This window comes from Oncorhynchus gorbuscha, linkage group LG22 (genome assembly GCF_021184085.1).
Source record: "Oncorhynchus gorbuscha isolate QuinsamMale2020 ecotype Even-year linkage group LG22, OgorEven_v1.0, whole genome shotgun sequence".
Taxonomy (NCBI): Eukaryota; Metazoa; Chordata; class Actinopteri; order Salmoniformes; family Salmonidae; genus Oncorhynchus; species Oncorhynchus gorbuscha.
This window is the reverse complement of record NC_060194.1, coordinates 42,124,402-42,147,426: the sequence shown is the minus strand read 5'-3', so window position 1 is coordinate 42,147,426 and position 23,025 is coordinate 42,124,402. Positions and strand designations below refer to the sequence as shown.

Sequence of the window (23,025 nt, the reverse complement as noted above, 5' to 3'; positions counted from 1 at the left end):
ATAAACCACAATCTGTTCATCAGGAATGGTGCCATACAGGCTCTTTTGCAATGGCAATTACCCGGTACTCTTGTATTACCACTTGGTAAATAACACGTCTAGTGGTCGTGACCTGTGTAGTGGATGTAGGTAATTGATCCCAACCAATATATTTACTGAAACCCTCTTGAGAACCATTTTTAGGGCCTTCCTCTGACACCGCCTGGTGTAGGGTCCTGGATGGTAGGCAGTTTAGCCCCGGCGATATACTGGGCCGTACGCACTACCCTTTGTATTGCTTTGCGGTTGGAGGCAGAGCAGTTGCCGTACCAGGAAGTGATGCAACCGGTCAGGATGCTCTCGATGGTGCAGCTGTAGATCCTTTTGAGGATCTGAGGATCCATGCCAAATCTTTTCAGTCTCCCGAGGGGGAATAGGTTTTGTCGTGCCCTCTTCACGAATGTTTTGGTGTGTTTGGACCATTATAGTATGTTGGTGATGTGGACACCAAGGAACTTGAAGCTCTCAACCTGTTCCACTACAGCCCGTCGATGAGAATGGGGGTGTGCTCGGTCCTCCTTTTCCTGTAGTCCACAATCATCTCTGTAGTCTTGGTTACATTGAGGGAGAGGTTGTTATTCTGGCACCACCCGGCCAGGTCTCTGACCTCCTACCTATAGGCTGTCTCTTCATTGTCGGTGATCAGGCCTACCACTGTTGTGTCGTCTGCAAACTTAATGATGGTGTTGGAGTCATGCCTGGCCACACAGTCGTGGGTGAACAGGGAGTACAGGAGGGGACTGCGCACGCACCCCTGAGGGGCTCCATTGTTGAGGATCAGCTTGGCAGATGTGTTGCCATCTACCCTCACCACCTGGGGCGGCCCGACAGAAAGTCCAGGATCCAGATGCAGATGGAGGTGTTTAGTTCCAGGGTCCTTAGCTTAGTGATGAGCTTTGAGGGCACTATGGTGTTGAAATATTCACATTAGTAGCGAAATAGTTGAAGTCAACCAATCAACCTTAACTTGACATATGAGAAAGCAACATTTAAACACCTTCATTGTTTTAGGTAACAATATGTTTTTGGGATGCTCCAGATGTTTCTCAGGTAAATGGGGCGGCAGGGTAGCCTAGTGGTTAGAGTCTAACCTTCCGAACAGGCCATTACTAATCCAACGGTCTAACCGTTAGACCGTTGGATTAGTAACTGCCTGTTCGGAAGGTTGCAAGTTCAAACCCCCGAGCTGACATGGTACAAATCTGTCGTTCTGCCCCTGAACAGGCAGTTAAATAAAGGTAAAAAATAAATAAATACCCAACCTGCTGTATACTTACTGTATCTATCTACCTTAACTAACGCTCTGCTCTGTGTTTCCGTAGGAGGTGAAATATTTCCAGTTTCCTGGAGAGCTCCTGATGAGGATGTTAAAGATGCTCATTCTTCCCCTCGTCGTCTCCAGGTAGGAACAGAGGGCATGCTGGGTAGTTCACACAGGACCCCCCCCCCCCCCCCCGCAACCACAACACACGCACGGACACAGACATACGCAATTCTGTCCACTTGTACAGTACAAACGCTTCTCCTTGGCCTACTGTCCTTAGTCAAAGCAGAGAGTCCTCTGGAAAGCTGTGATGCTTATTATACTAGTTCTCCCCTTCAAACACAGTGTGCTCTGATGTGGGGGTTATGTGTGGAGAGTAGTATTCGTGGAAATTAAAAAGTATTTATTTCTGTAGTGCTGAGGAAAAGAACATAATATAATATTCTGGTGTGTGTGTGTGTGTGTGTGTGTGTGTGTGTGTGTGTGTGTGTGTGTGTGTGTGTGTGTGTGTGTGTGTGTGTGTGTGTGTGTGTGTGTGTGTGTGTGTGTGTGTGTGTGTGTGTGTGTGTGTGTGTGTGTGTGTGTGTGTGTGTGTGTGTGCGCGCGTGTGTTTTCATCTACCTTCGTGTTCTCTCCCTCAGACTTGGGAACTAGCTGCAGTATGTCCTCAAAAACATTTTCTTTTGTATTTAGAAGTTTCCGCTTTCAGGTCACGTGGTTGTGCTGCTGTTGACGAATGGTGAGGGTCCACGGTTCGTACGTCATATATGGCTGTGGAGAAATATGTGTGATGTGAACGTTGCTATATACCTTGTGAAGTTATAATGCATTCAGTCCAGTGGGAATCTATATGGCTTTTGTCCCATATAGCACTGTGGAAGCCCTGTGTGGAAGCCCTGTGTGGAAGCCCTGTGTGGCAGCCCTGTGTGGAAGCCCTGTGTGGAAGCCCTGTGTGGCAGCCCTGTGTGGCGGCCCTGTGTGGCAGCCCTGTGTGGCAGCCCCGTGTGGAAGCCCTGTGTGGAAGCCCTATGTGGCAGCCCTGTGTGGCAGCCCTGTGTGGAAGCCCTGTGTGGAAGCCCTGTGTGGCAGCCCTGTGTGGAAGCCCTGTGTGGAAGCCCTGTGTGGCAGCCCTGTGTGGCAGCCCTGTGTGGAAGCCCTGTGTGGAAGCCCTGTGTGGCAGCCCTGTGTGGAAGCCCTGTGTGGCAGCCCTGTGTGGAAGCCCTGTGTGGAAGCCCTGTGTGGCAGCCCTGTGTGGCAGCCCTTTGTGGCAGCCCTGTGTGGCAGCCCTGTGTGGCAGCCCTGTGTGGCAGCCCTGTGTGGCAGCCCTGTGTGGCAGCCCTGTGTGGAAGCCCTGCCATGTACAATATGGTAGAACACAAACACACATAATGTGGTGTTCCTGCCACTGGGACAAAACATTATTATTAAACAGGCTTTTCACACAACCAACCGTGTCACAGGTTGAGGACCCTGTAGATCAAATGAGTTGCTGTGGTGAAGCACAACATGTCATAGCCTAAGGCTGTCCTCACTACCCTGGTCTCTTGGTGCTGCTGTATTGCCTAACTCAATGGTTATTAAACCTCTCCTCGGAGACCCTCAGACGTTTCACAATAGCCCTGAACTAGCTCACCTGATTCACCCGATTCACCTGATTCACCTGATTCACCTGATTCACCTGATTCACCTGATTCACCCGATTCACCTGATTCACCTGATTCACCTGATTCACCTGATTCACCTGATTGACCTTATTCACCTGATTCACCTGATTCACCTGATTCACCTGATTCACCCGATTCACCTGATTCACCTTATTCACCCGATTCACCCGATTCACCTGATTCACCTTATTCACCCGATTCACCTGATTCACCTGATTCACCTGATTCACCTGATTCACCTGATTCAAGGGCTTGATGGTTTAGTTAAAAAGTGAAATCAGGTTCGCTGGGGTTCCCCAAGGAGAGGTTTGAAACGCCCTGGACTAATTAACTCCTGTGAGTTGCCTTTCTTCATTGTTGCATTGTTGTGGTTTATATATATATAAAAATAATAATCTGACTAAGAAATTAATATCTATTGGTGTTTATGCAAGGCTTTTATGCTCGGGAAAGGTAAAGATGCAGACCTGGGACAAGCAATTATTATATAAATGCTACATGGAAATTATTTTCATCTGCATTCTACTCACAGAGGAGAGACTGGGAATTATACTTCTGTTGCAGAGCTGTGCTGTAAATCTTTGTTCCTTTTATGGGGTTTAATAATGGTGAACTGGCTAGTTTTTCTCCACCTCTGCTCTATTTTGGACCCAAATCTTCCGTGCCCTCTGTGAGTCGACTACACGAGGAGAGTGATCTCGACCGGAGAACGTCCTCCGTGCCCTCTGTGAGTCGACTACACGAGGAGAGTGATCTCGACCGGAGCACGTCCTCCGTGCCATCTGTGAGTCGACTACACGAGGAGAGTGATGTCGACCGGAGAACGTCCTCCGTGCCCTCTGTGAGTCGACTGCACGAGGAGAGTGATGTCGACCGGAGAACGTCCTCCGTGCCCTCTGTGAGTCGACTGCACGAGGAGAGGGATGTCGACCGGAGCACGTCCTCCGTGCCCTCTGTGAGTCGACTGCACGAGGAGAGTGACGTCGACCGGAGAACGTCCTCCGTGCCCTCTGTGAGTCGACTGCACGAGGAGAGTGATGTCGACCGGAGAACGTCCTCCTTGCCCTCTGTGAGTCGACTACACGAGGAGAGTGATGTCGACCGGAGAACGTCCTCCTTGCCCTCTGTGAGTCGACTGCACGAGGAGAGTGATGTCGACCGGAGAACGTCCTCCTTGCCCTCTGTGAGTCGACTACACGAGGAGAGTGATGTCGACCGGAGAACGTCCTCTTTGCCCTCTGTGAGTCGACTACACGAGGAGAGTGATGTCGACCGGAGAACGTCCTCCTTGCCCTCTGTGAGTCGACTGCACGAGGAGAGTGATGTCGACCGGAGAACGTCCTCCTTGCCCTCTGTGAGTCGACTACACGAGGAGAGTGATGTCGACCGGAGAACGTCCTCCTTGCCCTCTGTGAGTCGACTACACGAGGAGAGTGATGTTGACCGGAGAACGTCCTCCTTGCCCTCTGTGAGTCGACTACACGAGGAGAGTGATGTCGACCGGAGAAAAAGGAAGTAACAATCGTGCAATCGGACTGATTACATAATCAAGGACCTCAGACACCCTAGCCACTGCCTGTTCACCCCACTACCATCTAGAATGCAAAGACAGTACAGGTGCATTAGACTGTTAAACAGTCACCACTAACTAGCCTTAGTCACTGTTCTGGCCACGTCTGCGTTGTCTTGGCTGTGTGGTTAGGGTCGTTGTCCTGTTGGAACGTGAACCTTCTAAGGTCCTGAGCGCTCTGGAGGAGGTTTTCATCAAGGATCTCTCTGTACTTTGCTCCATTCAGCTTTCCCTCAATCCTGACTAGTCTCCCAGTCCCTGCCGCTGAAACACTACCCCACAGCATGATGCTGCCACCACCATGCTTCACTGTAGGGCTGGTAACAGGTTCCCTTCAAACGTGACGCTTGGCATTCAGGCCAAAGAGTTCAATCTTGGTTTCATCAGACCAGAGAATCTTGTTTCTCATGGTCTGAGAGTCCTTTAGGCGCCTTTTGTAAAAATCCAAGTGGGCTGTCATGTGCCTTTTACCGAGGTGTGGCTTCCGTCTGGCCACTCTACCATAATGGCCTGATTGGTGGAGTGCTGCAGAAATGGTTGTCCTTCTGGAAGGTTCTCCCATCTCCACAGAGGAACTCTGTCAGAGTGACAAACTGTTTTTGGTCAGCTCCCTGACCAATAACATTCTCCCCTGATTGCTCAGGTGGCCATGGCTCTTCCTATGTAACTAATGCTGTACACACCTTTTCTATTCATATACTGTCCATACTGTCTTTACACACCAGCATATGTATATACAGTATATATATTTATTTATATTCTGGTCATTGATATTGCTCGTTCTGATATTTCATAATTTCTTCATTTTTCTGGGTTACATGTTGTTATTATATTTATTATTGCTAGGTATTACTGTACTGTTAGAGCTAGAAACACAAGCATTTCGCTACACCTGCAAATTGGGGAACGCAACCAATAAACTCTCATTTGATTTGACATGCAGGACACTTTGCAGAATAAGCTACTATAACAGTCCCTGCTACGGCAAAGACTGGATGAGAAATTTATCCTTTCGTTCTTTCTTTCTTTCTTTCTCTTTCTCTCTCTCTCTCTCTCTCTCTCTCTCTCTCTCTCTCTCTCTCTCTCTCTCTCTCTCTCTCTCTCTCTCTCTCTCTCTCTCCCCCCTTTCTGTCTCCCCCCTCTCCATCCCTCCCTCCTCCTCCCCTCTGAGCAGAAGGGCCAGGGTCCCTCAATGTTCTAGTCCTCCATTCACACACAGGAGGAGGGTTACGGTAAATGAGTGAAGAGGTGTGGAGTCAGGCGCAGAGAGCAAAAGATGTGGGAAAAACAACACGCTTTAATGTCCCGGAAACATAACATGAACAAAAGTGGAAACACAAATGAACAGAAATATAAACGGACAGCGTGAAACCCAAATGCCAACAAAAATACACTCAAACAACAAAACAGACGAACAAGCCCGCACGAAACAGAAGCGGGCTGAACAGACTATATATAACCCTACCCTAACAACCGAACAAGAAACAGGTGCTACCAATTAGACAGAACTAAAGGAACACAGAACAACGGATCGCCGATAGCTAGTAGACCGGCGACGACGACCGCCGAGCGCCACCCGAACAAGAAGGGGAGTCACCTTCGGTAATATTCGTGACAGTACCCCCCCCTGACGCTGGCCTCGGGGACGACCCTGGGGCCGAGGCGCTGGGCGATCCGGACGGAGGCGATGGAATTCACTCAACATAGATGGGTCTAGAATATCCCTCACCGGAACCCAGCACCTCTCCTCCGGACCGTACCCCTCCCAGTCAGCGAGGTACTGCAAGCCCCTCACCCGGCGTCTCGAGTCCAGAATAGCTCGTATCTTGTACGCCGGGGACCCCTCGATGTCCAGAGGGGGTGGAGGAACCTCCGGAACCTCACCTTCCTGCATGGGACCAGCTACCACCGGCCTGAGAAGAGACACATGAAACGAGGGGTTAATACGATAATACGACGGAAGTAATAATCGATAACAAACCTCGTTTATTCTCCTCAGGACTTTAAATGGCCCTATACACTGCGGACCCAGCTTCCGGCAGGGCAAGCGGAGGGGCAGGTTTTGGGTCGAGAGCCAGACCCTGTCCCCAGGTGCAAACACGGGGGCCTCACTGCGGTGACGGTCAGCGCTCTTCTTCTGCCTTATACTCGCTTGGCGTAATGACTCTTGGACCGCCCTCCAGGTCTCCTTAGAGCGCTGTACCCACTCCTCCACCGCAGGAGCCTCAGTCTGGCTCTGATGCCACGGTGCCAGGACTGGCTGGTACCCCAACACGCACTCAAATGGTGACATGTTGGTAGAAGAGTGGCTTAGTGAGTTCTGGGCTATTTCTGCCCAGGGAATATATCTCGCCCACTCCCCTGGCCGGTCCTGGCAATACGACCGCAGAAACCTACCCACCTCCTGGTTAACTCTCTCCACCTGCCCATTACTCTCCGGGTGATACCCTGAGGTCAGGCTGACCGAGACCCCCAGACGTTCCATAAATGCCCTCCAAAAACGGGAGATAAATTGGGGGCCCCGATCAGAAACTATATCCTCAGGCACCCCGTAGTGCCGGAAGACATGGGTGAAAAGAGCTTCCGCAGTCTGTAGGGCCGTAGGGAGACCGGGCAATGGGATAAGACGGCAGGACTTAGAGAACCGATCCACAACGACCAGGATTGTTGTGTTACCCTGAGAGGGGGGGAGGTCAGTAAGAAAATCCACCGATAGATGGGTCCACGGCCGTTGTGGAACAGGAAGAGGTTGTAATTTACCTCTTGGCAGGTGTCTAGGAGCCTTACTCTGGGCGCACACCGAACAGGAGGAAACATAGAATCGCACATCCCTCCTCAAAGTGGGCCACCAGTACTTCCTCTCAAGACTTCTCACTGTCCTAAAAATACCTGGGTGACCCGACGAGGGTAGACAATGAGCCCATCGAATCAATTGATCACGGACAGCCAGCGGCACGTACCTACGACCCTCCGGACACTGTGGAGGCGCAGGTTCCTCCCTTAGCGCCCGCTCGATGTCCGCGTCCACATCCCATACTACTGGTGTCACCAGCTTAGCTGCCGGAATGATGGGAGTAGGATCGATGGACCTGTCCTCAGTGTCATAGAGTCTTGACAGCGCGTCGGCCTTAGTGTTGAGGGAACCTGGTCTATACGAGATAGTGAAACGAAATCTAGTGAAAAACATGGCCCACCTTGCCTGACGAGGATTCAGTCTCCTAGCTGATCGGATATACTCCAGGTTACGATGGTCAGTCCAGATAAGGAAAGGGTGCTTAGCCAGTGTCTCCACACCTTCAGGGTCTTAACCATAGCCAACAACTCCCTATCCCCCACATCATAATTCCGCTCCGCTGGCCCGAGTTTCTTCGAAAAAAAGGCACAGGGGCGGAGCTTCGGTGGCACACCCGAACGCTGTGAGAGCACCGCTCCAACCCCAGCCTCGGATGCGTCCACCTCTACTATAAACGCCAAAGAAGGGTCCGGATGTGCCAACACCGGCGCCTCAGTAAACATCGCCTTCAACTTATGAAAAGCTCTGTTCGCCTCTGCTGACCACTGCAAACGCACCGCCCCCCCCTTCAGCAGTGAGGTAATAGGGGCAGCTACCTGACCAAAACCTCCGGCGCCACCCGAACAAGAAGGGGAGTCACCTTCGGTAATATTCGTGACAAGGAGTTCACTTTAGTCCATGCATATTTTCCTGCCAAGGAGGCTCTATCCAGGCACGTGAGGGATTCCTTCAAAAACAAATCAGTCAAGGAAGTGCATTTATCTTTATTTATTTTCACAGACCATGACGCTGACCTGACCCTGGCCTGTTGTGTTGGAGGGATGTCTAGGGGGAAGCAGGCAGTGTGCATCCTAATGGGTTTAAATGGAGTGGAGGAAGAAGGAATCAGACATGCAGTTTATCTACTAGTCAGTCCCTGACTGCAACTCGATGGTGTCAATAAGACATAATGAGGACATACATAGAGAGACAGAGAGAGACGGAGAGAGACAGTGAGAGACGTAGAAATACAGAGAGCTGTACACCTATTTGTTTCTGTACGTGGGTCAGCCCTTGTCGTCCTGATGTGCCGTCCTTCGGGAAGTCACCACATCGCCTGACCCCACGCAGAGGGATCAGAATGTCAGAGGGAGAGAGAGAGAGAGAGAGCCAGGGCCCAATGCCAGCTGTTTGTGCACACACACACACACACACACACACACACACACACACACACACACACACACACACACACACACACACACACACACACAGACACACACACACACACACACACACACACACACACACACACACACACACACACACTAATCAGAGACACACACACACACACACACACACACACACACACACACACACACACACACACACACACACACACACACACACACACACACACACACACACACACACACACACACACACACACACACACACACACACACACTAATCAGAGAGCTGGACAGCTTTGCTTTACTCTCTCTCTCTCTCTCTCTCTCTCTCTCTCTCTCTCTCTCTCTCTCTCTCTCTCTCTCTCTCTCTCTCTCTCTCTCTCTCTCTCTCCTCCCCCTCTGCTATGATGGACATTTGATATTTGTTCATTGAGATACAGACAGGCAGACAGGCTGGTAGTGAGGCCAGTGTTCATTGAGATGCAGGCGGACAGACAGGCTGGTTGTGAGGCCAGTGTTCATTGAGATACAGGCAGGCAGACAGGCTGGTAGTGAGGCCAGTGTTCATTGAGATACAGGCAGGCAGACAGGCTGGTAGTGAGGCCAGTGTTCATTGAGATACAGGCAGACAGACAGGCTGGTTGTGAGGCCAGTGTTCATTGAGATACAGGCAGGCAGACAGGCTGGTAGTGAGGCCAGTGTTCATTGAGATACAGGCAGGCAGACAGGCTGGTAGTGAGGCCAGTGTTCATTGAGATACAGGCAGACAGACAGGCTGGTTGTGAGGCCAGTGTTCATTGAGATACAGGCAGGCAGACAGGCTGGTAGTGAGGCCAGTGTTCATTGAGATACAGGCAGGCAGACAGGCTGGTTGTGAGGCCAGTGTTCATTGAGATACAGGCAGGCAGACAGGCTGGTTGTGAGGCCAGTGTTCATTGAGATACAGGCAGGCAGACAGGCTGGTTGTGAGGCCAGTGTTCATTGAGATACAGGCAGGCAGACAGGCTGGTAGTGAGGCCAGTGTTCATTGAGATACAGGCGGGCAGACAGGCTGGTTGTGAGGCCAGTGTTCGTTTCACCAGAGATTATTGGGTGGAGCAGCGTCCAAGCTGTACAAACACAGAGCCGAAGCCTGTCTTCTGCCCTCTGTCCCCATTTACTGGCGCCATCTGCACAGCAACCAAACTGGAAACCAGATTATCTCATGAGCTAGAGAGACGTGCAGCACAATTAAAGGAATAGGCAGCTTCCTTATCCTCTATTCGGTTTCATATATTTACCTTTTTTGGGTGGATTTTGAATCCATGAGTTATGGAATTTAGTCTGAAGGAATGAGTGAGGAAGGGATGGAAGGAGGGAGGAGGGAGAAAGGAGGGAGGAAGGGATGGAAGGAGGGAGGAGGGAGGAATGAGTGAGGAAGGGATGGAAGGAGGGAGGAGGGAGGAAGGAGGGAAGGAGGGAGGAGGGAGGAATGAGTGAGGAAGGGATGGAAGGAGGGAGGAGGGAGAAAGGGATGGAAGGGATGGAAGGAGGGAGGGAGGGAGGAAGGGATGGAAGGAGGGAGGAGGGAGGAATGAGTGAGGAAGGGATGGAAGGAGGGAGGAGGGAGAAAGGAGGGAGGAAGAGTTGGGATTGGACTAGAGAAAACAATCTATGTTTGAGGTCATTGTGTTATAAAATGCTAAATTGTAGCATTGTGCTGAACAGCAGGCTAAAAAACACAATGGTAGTGTATCGATACTGTTATTATTTTGGATGTCTAACCTCCCTCAACCTCCTCCGTTCAGTGTATTGATATAGAACCCTTGAATGGCATAGAAATGTAATCTATAGACTGGACATCCAATTCATCCTAGTCATTCTATTTCTATGTTATGTATCCTGTCTTTACAGAGGTGTGTTGCCTGGCCCTACTGAAATCCTGAGGTCATACTCTTGTTCATTATGTTACAGGTCAAGGGGTCGGGAACAGTGTTAATGTAATTGCCAGAATTCACATGATCTCACACTCCCCCTGGCAACTGAGCCAATCACTCTGACTTACTACATACAGTAAGTAACACAGTCTACTGAGTCATGTGCATGGTTTTCTCATCCACAGGGCTGACCCATAGGATTACTTTGCAGTACACTTGGGAATGGACTTATAAGCAAGGCTTATTAGGAAACGCTATCTGGGGAGAGCTTTGATTAGTTGTGTGTGGATCCCCATAAGCATATGGATGAAGACTGTCAAACTCCATACAGCAGAACTCCTGGAGGAGTGTACCTCTGTAACATGTATCCACAGGGGTAAACAAGCCAACACCATCATGCTGAAACAGTAGTAGTAGTGGTAGTAGTAGTAGTAGTAGTAGTGGTAGTAGTAGTAGTAGTAGTAGTAGTAGTGGTAGTAGTGATAGTAGTAATAGTAGCAGTAGCAGTGGTAGTAGTAGTAGTAGTAGTAGTAGTAGTAGTGGTGGTAGTAGTAGTAGTAGTAGTAGTAGTAGTAGTAGTAGTAGTAGTAGTAGTAGTAGTGGTAGTAGTAGTAGTAGTGGTAGTAGTAGTAGTAGTAGTAGTGGTAGTAGTAGTAGTAGTAGTAGTAGTAGTAGTAGTAGTAGTAGTGGTAGTAGCAGTAGCAGTAGTAGTAGTAGTAGTAGTAGTAGTAGTAGTAGTAGTAGTAGTGGTAGCAGCAGTAGTAGTAGTAGTAGTAGTAGTGGTAGTAGTAGTAGTAGTAGTGGTAGTAGTAGTAGTAGTAGTAGCAGTAGTAGCAGTAGTAGTAGCAGCAGTAGTAGTAGTAGTAGTAGTAGTAGTGGTAGTAGTGGTAGTAGTAGTAGTAGTAGTAGCAGTAGTAGCAGTAGTAGTAGTAGTAGTAGTAGTGGTAGTAGTAGTAGTAGTAGTAGTAGTAGTAGTAGTGGTAGTAGTAGTAGTAGTAGTAGTAGTAGTGGTACTAGTGGTAGTAGCGGTATTAGCGGTAGTAGTGGTAGTAGTAGTAGTAGTGGTAGTAGTGGTAGTAGTAGTAGTAGTAGTAGTAGTAGTAGTAGTGGTAGTAGTGGTAGTAGCGGTAGTAGTGGTAGTAGTAGTAGTAGTAGTAGTAGTAGTAGTAGTAGTAGTGGTAGTAGTAGTAGTAGTAGTAGTAGTAGTAGTGGTGGTAGTAGTAGTAGTAGTAGTAGTGGAGTAGTAGTAGTAGTAGTAGTAGTAGTAGTAGTAGTAGTGGTAGCAGTAGTAGTAGTAGTAGTAGTAGTGGTAGTAGTAGTAGTAGTAGTAGTAGTAGTAGCAGTAGTAGGTAGTAGTAGTAGTGGTAGCAGTAGTAGTAGTAGTAGTAGCAGTAGTAGTAGTAGTAGTAGTAGTAGTAGTAGTAGTAGTAGTAGTGGTAGTAGTAGTAGTAGTAGTAGTAGTAGTAGTAGTAGTAGTAGTAGTAGTAGTAGTAGTAGTAGTAGTAGTAGTAGTAGTAGTAGTAGTAGTAGTAGTAGCAGTAGTAGTAGTAGTAGTAGTAGTAGCAGTAGTAGTAGTAGCAGTAGTAGTAGTATCACGTTTTAGGTGTGACCCAGGTAGAGACAGTGTTGAAGAAACAAACATTTATTCCTTTTTAAACAGGGGCAGGCAAATGACAGGTCAAAGGCAGGCAGGGGTCAATAATCCAAAGAGGATGCAAAAGGTCAAGAACGGCAGGAGCTGAATGCCCAGTGATCAGGGTCAGGGCAGGCGCGGGTTCAATAATCATGTAAGGAGGGGTAAGGTCACTACCGGGAAGGACAAGAAAACAGGAGCAAGAAACAGGCAGGAGAACGGGAACAATCACAGATAGCTTTCACAAACAAAACAAATATCAACAGACAAACAGAGAACACAGGTATAAATACACAGGGGATAATGGGGAAGATAGTGAGTAGTAGTAGTAGTAGTAGTAGTAGCTGTTGTTGTCATTGTTAAACAGTATATTTCCATACTAATCAGTATGAATTGCATGTTTTCTATATCGCTTTGGTTCTGATCATGGTAGCGATTTGTGATTGATTGGCCAATTCAATCAATCCTTACACATCAGTTTAACACCTGATGTTCGTAGCTTTCAATATAGTTGGAAATGACCCTAGTATCATACAATGTAATATACTATAAATGTTTGTGGTACCGTCATGTCTGTCTGTTTTGGGAGCTGAATACCCAGTGATCCGACAGTAAGGAATTTTCAGAGTGATTTATTTTCCAACTGATTCAACCCGTCTGTCTGTCTCTCTGCCTGTCTGTCTGTCTCTCTGCCTGTCTGTCTGTCTCTCTGCCTGTCTGTCTGTCTCTCTGCCTGTCTGTCAGTCTGTCGGCATGTCTGTCAGTGTCACGCCTTGGTCATTGTATTTTGTGTTTTTGTTATATGTTTGGGTAGGCCAGGGTGTGACATGGGTTTATATGTTGTTTTTCGTATTGGGGTTTGTAGTATTTGGGATAGCGGCTGATTAGGGGTGTTGTATAGGCTTGGCTGCCTGAGGCGATTCTCAATCAGAGTCAGGTGATTCTCGTTGTCTCTGATTGGGAACCGTATTTAGGTAGCCTCAGTTTGCCTTTGTATTTTGTGGGTGATTGTTCCTGTCTCTGTGTAGTGTTCACCAGATGTAATAGGTTTCTCGTTCCGTTTGTTGTTTTTGTATATGTAATAGTTATTTCATGTTACGCTCTTCTTTCATTAAAGTCATGAGTAACTACCACGCTGCATTTCGGTCCGGCTCTCTTTCCACAAACGAAGAACGCTGTTACAGTCTGTCTGTCTGTCTCTCTGTCTGTCTCTCTGTCTGTCTGTCTGTCTGTCAGTCTGTCTGTCTCTCTGTCTGTCTCTCTGTCTGTCTGTCAGTCTGAAGTATAAACCACTATGGAATATAATCCCAGATTTTTGTTGGTTCAGCAGAGCAAGCCAAACATTTTGATTGAATTCTGATGAAATATGAGTTTTTAGAGAGAATGTGTTTGTGTTTGTTGTGGTTTCTTAATCCTCTCCTGGACAGAATAGTGCTTTAGGAACAGCTTGTTAGAAGAAGCTACCGCTGGCTGGGCAGCAAAGTGCTACCAGGGTTATTCGTTTGGGATTTCAGCCACTGAAAATACTGTAGAATATTGTCTATATTTTTCTCGTTTGTCCATAATAGTAGTTTTACCTCGTGACTATGATGATCTGATCTGTGGCTGTAATTTTTAATAGCACTATTGGGGGCATTGGTAATTGGTAAAAGTAAATCGTTGTGTTGCCATCTACTGTATGTAACCTAGCCGTTTTCTTGTACTGCAATTCCACTGGAGATAGTCTTCATGTGTATTTATTATTATGTATTAATATTGATGAATACAGTAATGTTAGCCTCTGTTACGTGTGTGGTTATTGATGTAAATAATTACAGTAATGTTAGTCTCTGTTACGTGTGTGGTTATTCATATAAATAATTACAGTAATGTTAGCCTCTGTTACGTGTGTGGTTATTGATGTAAATAATTACAGTAATGTTAGTCTCTGTTACGTGTGTGGTTATTGATATAAATAATTACAGTAATGTTAGCCTCTGTTACGTGTGTGGTTATTGATGTAAATAATTACAGTCATGTTAGCCTCTGTTACGTGTGTGGTTATTCATATAAATAATTACAGTAATGTTAGCCTCTGTTACGTGTGTGGTTATTGATATAAATAATTACAGTAATGTTAGCTTCTGTTACGTGTGTGGTTATTGATATAAATAATTACAGGAATGTTATCCTCTGTTACGTGTGTGGTTATTGATATAAATAATTACAGTAATGTTAGCCTCTGTTACGTGTGTGGTAATTGCTATAAATAATTACAGTAATGTTAGCTTCTGTTACGTGTGTGGTTATTGATATAAATAATTACAGTAATGTTAGCCTCTGTTATGTGTGTGCGGTTATTGATGTAAATAATTACAGTAATGTTAGCCTCTGTTATGTGTGTGGTTATTGATATTGATGAATACAGTTAACTGAAGGAGCACTCAGTCTGCTCCACTTTCCTTTCCAGGAGGAGGAAGGGTGGATTAGTGTAATTCTACTGTCCAGCGAAATGAAGGTAGAGTACAGGACAGTACTAGACAGGACACTAAGCCCTGGCAAATAGATAGCTAGATACTCAGTTACAGGACTTGGCCGGCTGGCTGGCTACACAGGTTATACACAGACAAAAAGACTAACCTCCCTAAAACCACACACACGGACTCACACACTATCAAGACACAGATGCAGACATGCATGAATGTAAGCACTCGCACACGCACACACACACACACTGTGAGAGATATAACTACACAGGCATGCGTGAGGGTCAAGAGACATTTGTCCTCCCCATGATGGTTGTCCAGAGTTTGTTGGTCATAGGAAGTAGTCTGTATATAATCCCTGAAACAATTCCCCAGCATAAGGCTTTCCAGCAGTTCCAACCTCAACATGATTTAATCTGCTAGATAACACCACTTCCCTGCTCTGCTCTGCTCTGCTCTGTTCTGTTCTGCTCTACTCTGCTCTGCTCTGTTCTGTTCTACTCTGCTCTGCTCTGTTCTACTCTGCTCTGCTCTGCTCTGTTCTGTTCTGCTCTGCTCTGCTCTGCTCTGTTCTACTCTGCTCTGCTCTGTTCTGTTCTATTCTGTTCTACTCTGCTCTGCTCTGCTCTGTTCTGTTCTACTCTGTTCTGTTCTGTTCTACTCTGCTCTGCTCTGTTCTGTTCTATTCTACTCTGTTCTGCTCTGCTCTGTTCTGTTCTACTCTGTTCTGCTCTGCTCTGTTCTGTTCTACTCTGCTCTGCTCTGCTCTGTTCTGTTCTACTCTGCTCTGCTCTGTTCTGTTCTACTCTGCTCTGTTCTGTTCTGTTCTATTCTACTCTGTTCTACTCTGCTCTGCTCTGCTCTGCTCTGCTCTGTTCTGTTCTACTCTGTTCTGTTCTGTTCTACTCTGCTCTGCTCTGTTCTGTTCTATTCTACTCTGATCTGCTCTGCTCTGTTCTGTTCTGTTCTACTCTGTTCTGCTCTGCTCTGTTCTGTTCTGTTCTACTCTACTCTACTCTGCTCTGCTCTGCTCTGCTCTGTTCTGTTCTACTCTGCTCTGCTCTGTTCTGTTCTACTCTGCTCTGCTCTGCTCTGTTCTGTTCTGTTCTACTCTGTTCTGTTCTGTTCTACTCTGTTCTGTTCTACTCTTCTCTGCTCTGTTCTGTTCTATTCTACTCTGTTCTGCTCTGCTCTGCTCTGTTCTGTTCTACTCTGTTCTGTTCTGCTCTGTTCTGTTCTATTCTTCTCTGCTCTGCTCTGTTCTGTTCTGTTCTGCTCTGTTCTGTTCTGTTCTGTTCTACTCTGTTCTGTTCTACTCTGCTCTGTTCTGTTCTGTTCTGCTCTGCTCTGTTCTGTTCTGTTCTACTCTGCTCTGCTCTGCTCTGCTCTGCTCTGTTCTGTTCTGCTCTACTCTGTTCTGCTCTGGTCTGTTCTGTTCTACTCTGTTCTGCTCTGTTCTGTTTTACTTTGCTCTGTTCTACTCTGCTCTACTCTGTTCTGTTCTGTTCTGCTCTTTTCTGTTCTACTCTGTTCTGTTCTACTCTGCTCTGCTTTGTTCTACTCTGCTCTGCTCTGTTCTACTCTGCTCTGCTCTGTTCTGTTCTGTTCTGTTCTGCTCTGTTCTGTTCTGTTCTACTCTGTTCTGTTCTACTCTGCTCTGCTCTGTTCTGTTCTGTTCTACTCTGTTCTACTCTGCTCTGTTCTGTTCTACTCTGTTCTACTCTGCTCTGTTCTGTTCTGTTCTACTCTGTTCTGTTCTGTTCTACTCTGTTCTGTTCTACTCTTCTCTGCTCTGTTCTGTTCTATTCTACTCTGTTCTGCTCTGCTCTGCTCTGTTCTGTTCTACTCTGTTCTGTTCTGCTCTGTTCTGTTCTGTTCTGTTCTATTCTACTCTGCTCTGCTCTGTTCTGTTCTACTCTGTTCTGTTCTGCTCTGTTCTGTTCTGTTCTGTTCTATTCTTCTCTGCTCTGTTCTGTTCTGTTCTATTCTACTCTGCTCTGCTCTGTTCTGTTCTGTTCTGCTCTGCTCTGTTCTGTTCTACTCTGTTCTGTTCTACTCTGCTCTGCTCTGTTCTGTTCTACTCTGTTCTGTTCTGTTCTACTCTGTTCTGTTCTGTTCTGTGCTACTTTTCTCTGCTCCGTTCTGTTCTACTCTGTTCTACTCTGCTCTGCTCTGCTCTGTTCTGTTCTGTTCTGTTCTGCTCTGCTCTGTTCTACTCTGCTCTGTTCTACACTGCTCTGCTCTACTCTGCTCTGCTCTGCTCTGCTCTGTTCTGTTCTGCTCTACTCTGTTCTGCTCTGGTCTGTTCTGTTCTACTCTGTTCTGCTCTGTTCTGTTTTACTTTGCTCTGTTCTACTCTGCTCTACTCTGTTCTGTTCTGTTCTGCTCTTTTCTGTTCTACTCTGTTCTGTTCTACTCTGCTCTGCTTTGTTCTACTCTGCTCTGCTCTGTTCTACTCTGCTCTGCTCTGTTCTGTTCTGTTCTGTTCTGTTCTGTTCTGTTCTGCTCTGTTCTGTTCTACTCTGTTCTGTTCTACTCTGCTCTGCTCTGTTCTGTTCTGTTCTACTCTGTTCTACTCTGCTCTGTTCTGTTCTACTCTGTTCTACTCTGCTCTGCTCTGTTCTGTTCTACTCTGTTCTGTTCTACTCTGTTCTGCTCTGTTCAGTTCTGTTCTGTTCTACTCTGCTCTGCTCTGTTCTACTCTGCTCTGCTCTGTTCTGCTCTGTTCTGTTCTGCTCTGCTCTGCTCTGCTCTGTTCTACTCTGCTCTGTTCTACTCTTCTCTACTCTGCTCTGCTCTGCTCTGTTCTGTTCTGTTCTGTTCTGTTCTGTTCTGTTCTGCTCTCTACTCTGTTCTGCTCTGTTCTGTTCTGTTCTACTCTGTTCTGCTCTGTTCTGTTTTACTTTGCTCTGTTCTACTCTGCTCTACTCTGTTCTGCTCTGTTTTGTTCTGCTCTTTTCTGTTCTACTCTGTTCTGCTCTGTTCGGTTCTGTTCTGTTCTACTCTGTTCTCTGCTCTGTTCTGCTCTGTTCTGTTCTGTTCTGTTCTAAAAATATAATCATTCAAACTGTGAATGTGGAGGGTGATTATCTCAGATGCATGCACATGTGCGCGCGCGCACACACACACACACGCACGCACACACACACACACACACACACACACACACACACACACACACACACACACACACACACACACACACACACACACACACACACACACACACACACACACACACACACTCTAGAACTTATGTCTACTATACTACATCCCTGTGGTCTGAACTCCTGTCTACTATACTACAGCCCAGTGGTCTGAACTCCTGTCTACTATACTACAGCCCAGTGGTCTGAACTCCTGTCTACTATACTACAGCCCAGTGGTCTGAACTCCTGTCTACTATACTACAGCCCAGTGGTCTGAACTCCTGTCTACTATACTACAGCCCAGTGGTCTGAACTCCTGTCTACTATACTACAGCCCAGTGGTCTGAACTCCTGTCTACTATACTACAGCCCAGCCCAGGGTCTGAACTCCTGTCTACTATACTACAGCCCAGTGATCTGAACTCCTGTCTACTATACTACAGCCCAGTGGTCTGAACTCCTGTCTACTATACTACAGCCCAGTGGTCTGAACTCCTGTCTACTATACTACAGCCCAGTGGTCTGAACTCCTGTCTACTATACTACAGCCCAGTGGTCTGAACTCCTGTCTACTATACTACAGCCCAGTGGTCTGAACTCCTGTCTACTATACTACAGCCCAGTGGTCTGAACTCCTGTCTACTATACTACAGCCCAGTGGTCTGAACTCCTGTCTACTATACTACAGCCCAGTGGTCTGAACTCCTGTCTACTATACTACAGCCCCGTGGTCTGGTCTGAGAATGGTCTGAACCTCCTCTGTATAGAGGTTTTGGTTGGCACAGCTTGGCCCCGGTGATACTGACAGCCCTGTAGTGGTCTGAACTCAAGGCATTGGTGCAACCCACAGGATGCTCTCGATGGTGCAGCTGTAAAACCTTTTGAGGATCTGAGGACTACAACTCTTTTCAGTCTCCAAAGTGGCTCTGAACTGTCTTGGTGTGCTTGGACCATGTTACTATAACCTGCTCCACAGCCCATCGTGAGAATGGGGTGTGCTGAAGTCTCCTCCTTTGTCTTGATCTTGAGGGAGAGGTTGTTGTCCTGGTACCAGGCCAGTCTCTGACCTCTCCCAACTGTCCACCGTTGTCGGTGATCAGGCCTACTACGGTTGTGTCATCAGCAAACTCAGGACGGTGGTCTGAACGAGTGAACAGGTAGTACAGGAGGGGACTGAGCATGCACCCCTGAGGGGCCCCAGTGTTGAGGATCAGAGTGGCGGATGTGGTGTTACCTACCCTTACCACCTGGGGGTGGCCCGTCAGGAAGTCCAGGATCCAGTTGCAGAGGGAGGTGTTTAGTCCCAGTGTCCTTACGTTAGTGATGAGCTTTGAGGGCACTATGGTATTGTTCGCTGAGCTGTAGTCAATGAACAGCATTCTCACATAGGTGTTCCTCTTGTCCAGATGTGAAAGGGCAGTGTGGTTTGCAATAGAGATGGCATCAGCTGTTGGTGCGGTATGCCAGATCTAGGTTTCTGAACTCCCAGCCTTTCAAAGCATTTCATGGCTACAGACGTGAGTGCTATACATTTAGGCAGCCTTAGTGTTCTTGGGCAAAGAGACTGGTGGTCTGCTTGAAACATGATGGTACTGTGTGTGTGTGTGTGTGTGTGTGTGTGTGTGTGTGTGTGTGTGTGTGTGTGTGTGTGTGTGTGTGTGTGTGTGTGTGTGTGTGTGTGTGTGTGTGTGTGTGTGTGTGTGTGTGTGTGTGTGTGTGTGTGTGTGTGTGTGTGTGTGTGTGTGTGTGTGTGTGTGTGTGCCTCTCCATTTATGCCTCTAATCTCTGACCTCTGCATACATCCCAGTGGTCTGAACCTTGGGACTGTCATTATGGTATGGCAGTCTCCATCAGCCCAGTGGGACTGTCATGAACTCCATCAACCTTGGGACTGTCATTATGTCTCCACTACTTTGGACAAGTTCCCTATGAGGCCATAGAAGTTCATTTTAAAATGCAGCCCAGGAGTCAAACTGTTATGCCTTTGAGCTCTACCTTGCAGACTAGACTAGTTGAGGGAGGGGGTAAGGTAGGGGGCAAAGGTTTGTAAATGACTAAAGGTGAATGACTTCTGTTGTATTGTGTGGTCTAAAAGGTGGATACTACTACCACTGTAGAGGGTTGATATTACTACTACTGAGGAGGGTTGATACAACTACTACTACTGTAGAGGGTTGATACTACTACTGCTGAGGAGGGTTGATACTACTACCATTGTAGAGGGTTGATATTACTACTACTGAGGAGGGTTGATACAACTACTACTGAGGAGGGTTGATACAACTACTACTACTACTGTAGAGGGTTGATATTACTAAGACTGAGGAGGGTTGATACAACTACTACTGAGGAGGGTTGATACAACTACTACTACTGAGGAGGGTTGATACAACTACTACTACTGTAGAGGGTTGATACTACTACTACTGTAGAGGGTTGATACAACTACTACTGAGGAGGGTTGATACTACTACTACTACTGTAGAGGGTTGATATTACTACTACTGAGGAGGGTTGATACAACTACTACTGAGGAGGGTTGATACTACTACTACTACTGTAGAGGGTTGATATTACTACTACTGAGGAGGGTTGATACAAATACTACTACTGTAGAGGGTTGATACTACTACTACTCTAGAGGGTTGATACAACTACTACTGAGGAGGGTTGATACTACTACTACCACTGTAGAGGGTTGATATTACTACTACTGAGGAGGGTTGATATTACTACTACTGAGGAGGGTTGATACAACTACTACTACTACTGTAGAGGGTTGATATTACTACTACTGAGGAGGGTTGATACTACTTCTACCACTGTAGAGGGTTGATACTACTACCACTGTAGAGGGTTGATATTACTACTACTGAGGAGGGTTGATACAACTACTACTACTACTGTAGAGGGTTGATATTACTACTACTGAGGAGGGTTGATACAACTACACTACTACTACTACTGTAGAGGGTTGATACTACTACTACTACTGGGTAGGGTTGATACTACTACTAATACTGTAGATGGTTGATACTACTACTACTACTGTAGAGGGTTGATACTACTACTACTGTAGATGGTTGATACTACTACTACTGTAGATGGTTGATACTACTACTACTACTGTAGAGGGTTGATACTACTACTACTGTAGATGGTTGATACTACTACTACTGTAAAGGGTTGATACTACTACTACTACTGTAGATGGTTGAAACTACTACTACTGTAAAGGGTTGATACTTGTAGATGGTGATACTACTACTACTGGGGTTGATACCATGTTTGAAACTACTACTACTGTTTGATACTGGGGATGTACTACTACTACTACTCTAGAGGGTTGATACTACTACTACTACTACTGTAGAGGGTTGATACTACTACTACTACTGTAGAGGGTTGATACTACTACTACTACTACTGAGGAGGGTTGATACTACTACTACTGAGGAGGGTTGATACTACTACTACTACTACTGTAGAGGGTTGATACTACTACTACTACTGTAGAGGGTTGATACTACTACTACTACTGAGGAGGGTTGATACTACTAGTACCACTGTAGAGGGTTGATACTACTACTACTACTGTAGAGGGTTGATACTACTACTACTACTGTAGAGGGTTGATACTACTACTACTACTCTAGAGGGTTGATACTACTACTACTACTACTGAAGAGGGTTGATACTACTACTACTACTGTAGAGGGTTGATACTACTACTACTGAGGAGGGTTGATACAACTACTACTACTGAGGAGGGTTGATACAACTACTACTACTGTAGAGGGTTGATACTACTACTACTGAGGAGGGTTGATACAACTACTACTACTGAGGAGGGTTGATACAACTACTACTACTGTAGAGGGTTGATACAACTACTACTACTGAGGAGGGTTGATACAACTACTACTACAGAGGAGGGTTGATACAACTACTACTACTGTAGAGGGTTGATACTACTACCATTGTAGAGGGTTGATATTACTACTACTGAGGAGGGTTGATACAACTACTACTGAGGAGGGTTGATACAACTACTACTACTACTGTAGAGGGTTGATATTACTAAGACTGAGGAGGGTTGATACAACTACTACTGAGGAGGGTTGATACAACTACTACTACTGTAGAGGGTTGATACTACTACTACTGTAGAGGGTTGATACAACTACTACTGAGGAGGGTTGATACTACTACTACTACTGTAGAGGGTTGATATTACTACTACTGAGGAGGGTTGATACAACTACTACTGAGGAGGGTTGATACTACTACTACTACTGTAGAGGGTTGATATTACTACTACTGAGGAGGGTTGATACAAATACTACTACTGTAGAGGGTTGATACTACTTCTACCACTGTAGAGGGTTGATACTACTACCACTGTAGAGGGTTGATATTACTACTACTGAGGAGGGTTGATATTACTACTACTGAGGAGGGTTGATACAACTACTACTACTACTGTAGAGGGTTGATATTACTACTGCTGAGGAGGGTTGATACAACTACACTACTACTACTACTGTAGAGGGTTGATACTACTACTACTACTGGGTAGGGTTGATACTACTACTAATACTGTAGATGGTTGATACTACTACTACTACTGTAGAGGGTTGATACTACTACTACTGTAGATGGTTGATACTACTACTACTGTAGATGGTTGATACTACTACTACTACTGTAGAGGGTTGATACTAGGATCTAGTAAAGGGTTGATACTACTACTACTACTGTAGATGGTTGATACTACTACTACTGTAAAGGGTTGATACTACTACTGTAGATGGTTGAAACTACTACTACTGTAAAGGGTTGATACTACTACTACTACTGTAGAGGGTTGATACTACTACTACTACTCTAGAGGGTTGATACTACTACTACTACTACTGTAGAGGGTTGATACTACTACTACTACTGTAGAGGGTTGATACTACTACTACTACTGAGGAGGGTTGATACTACTAGTACCACTGTAGAGGGTTGATACTACTACTACTACTGTAGAGGGTTGATATTACTACTACTGAGGAGGGTTGATACAACTACTACTACTGTAGAGGGTTGATACTACTACTACTACTGTAGAGGGTTGATACTACTACTACTACTG

At 46.4% G+C, this 23,025-nt stretch overlaps 1 protein-coding gene across 1 annotated transcript in view; it reads left to right on the top strand.

Moving 5' to 3' along the window:
* The window catches only part of slc1a7a (solute carrier family 1 member 7a), an 87,576-nt gene that overhangs the window by 14,020 nt on the left and 50,531 nt on the right, over window positions 1-23,025 (top strand). Inside the window, exon 2 of the mRNA XM_046320648.1 lies at window positions 1,362-1,441. Within this exon, the coding sequence (XP_046176604.1) occupies window positions 1,362-1,441 (80 nt within the window). The remainder of the gene's footprint in view (window positions 1-1,361; window positions 1,442-23,025) is intronic.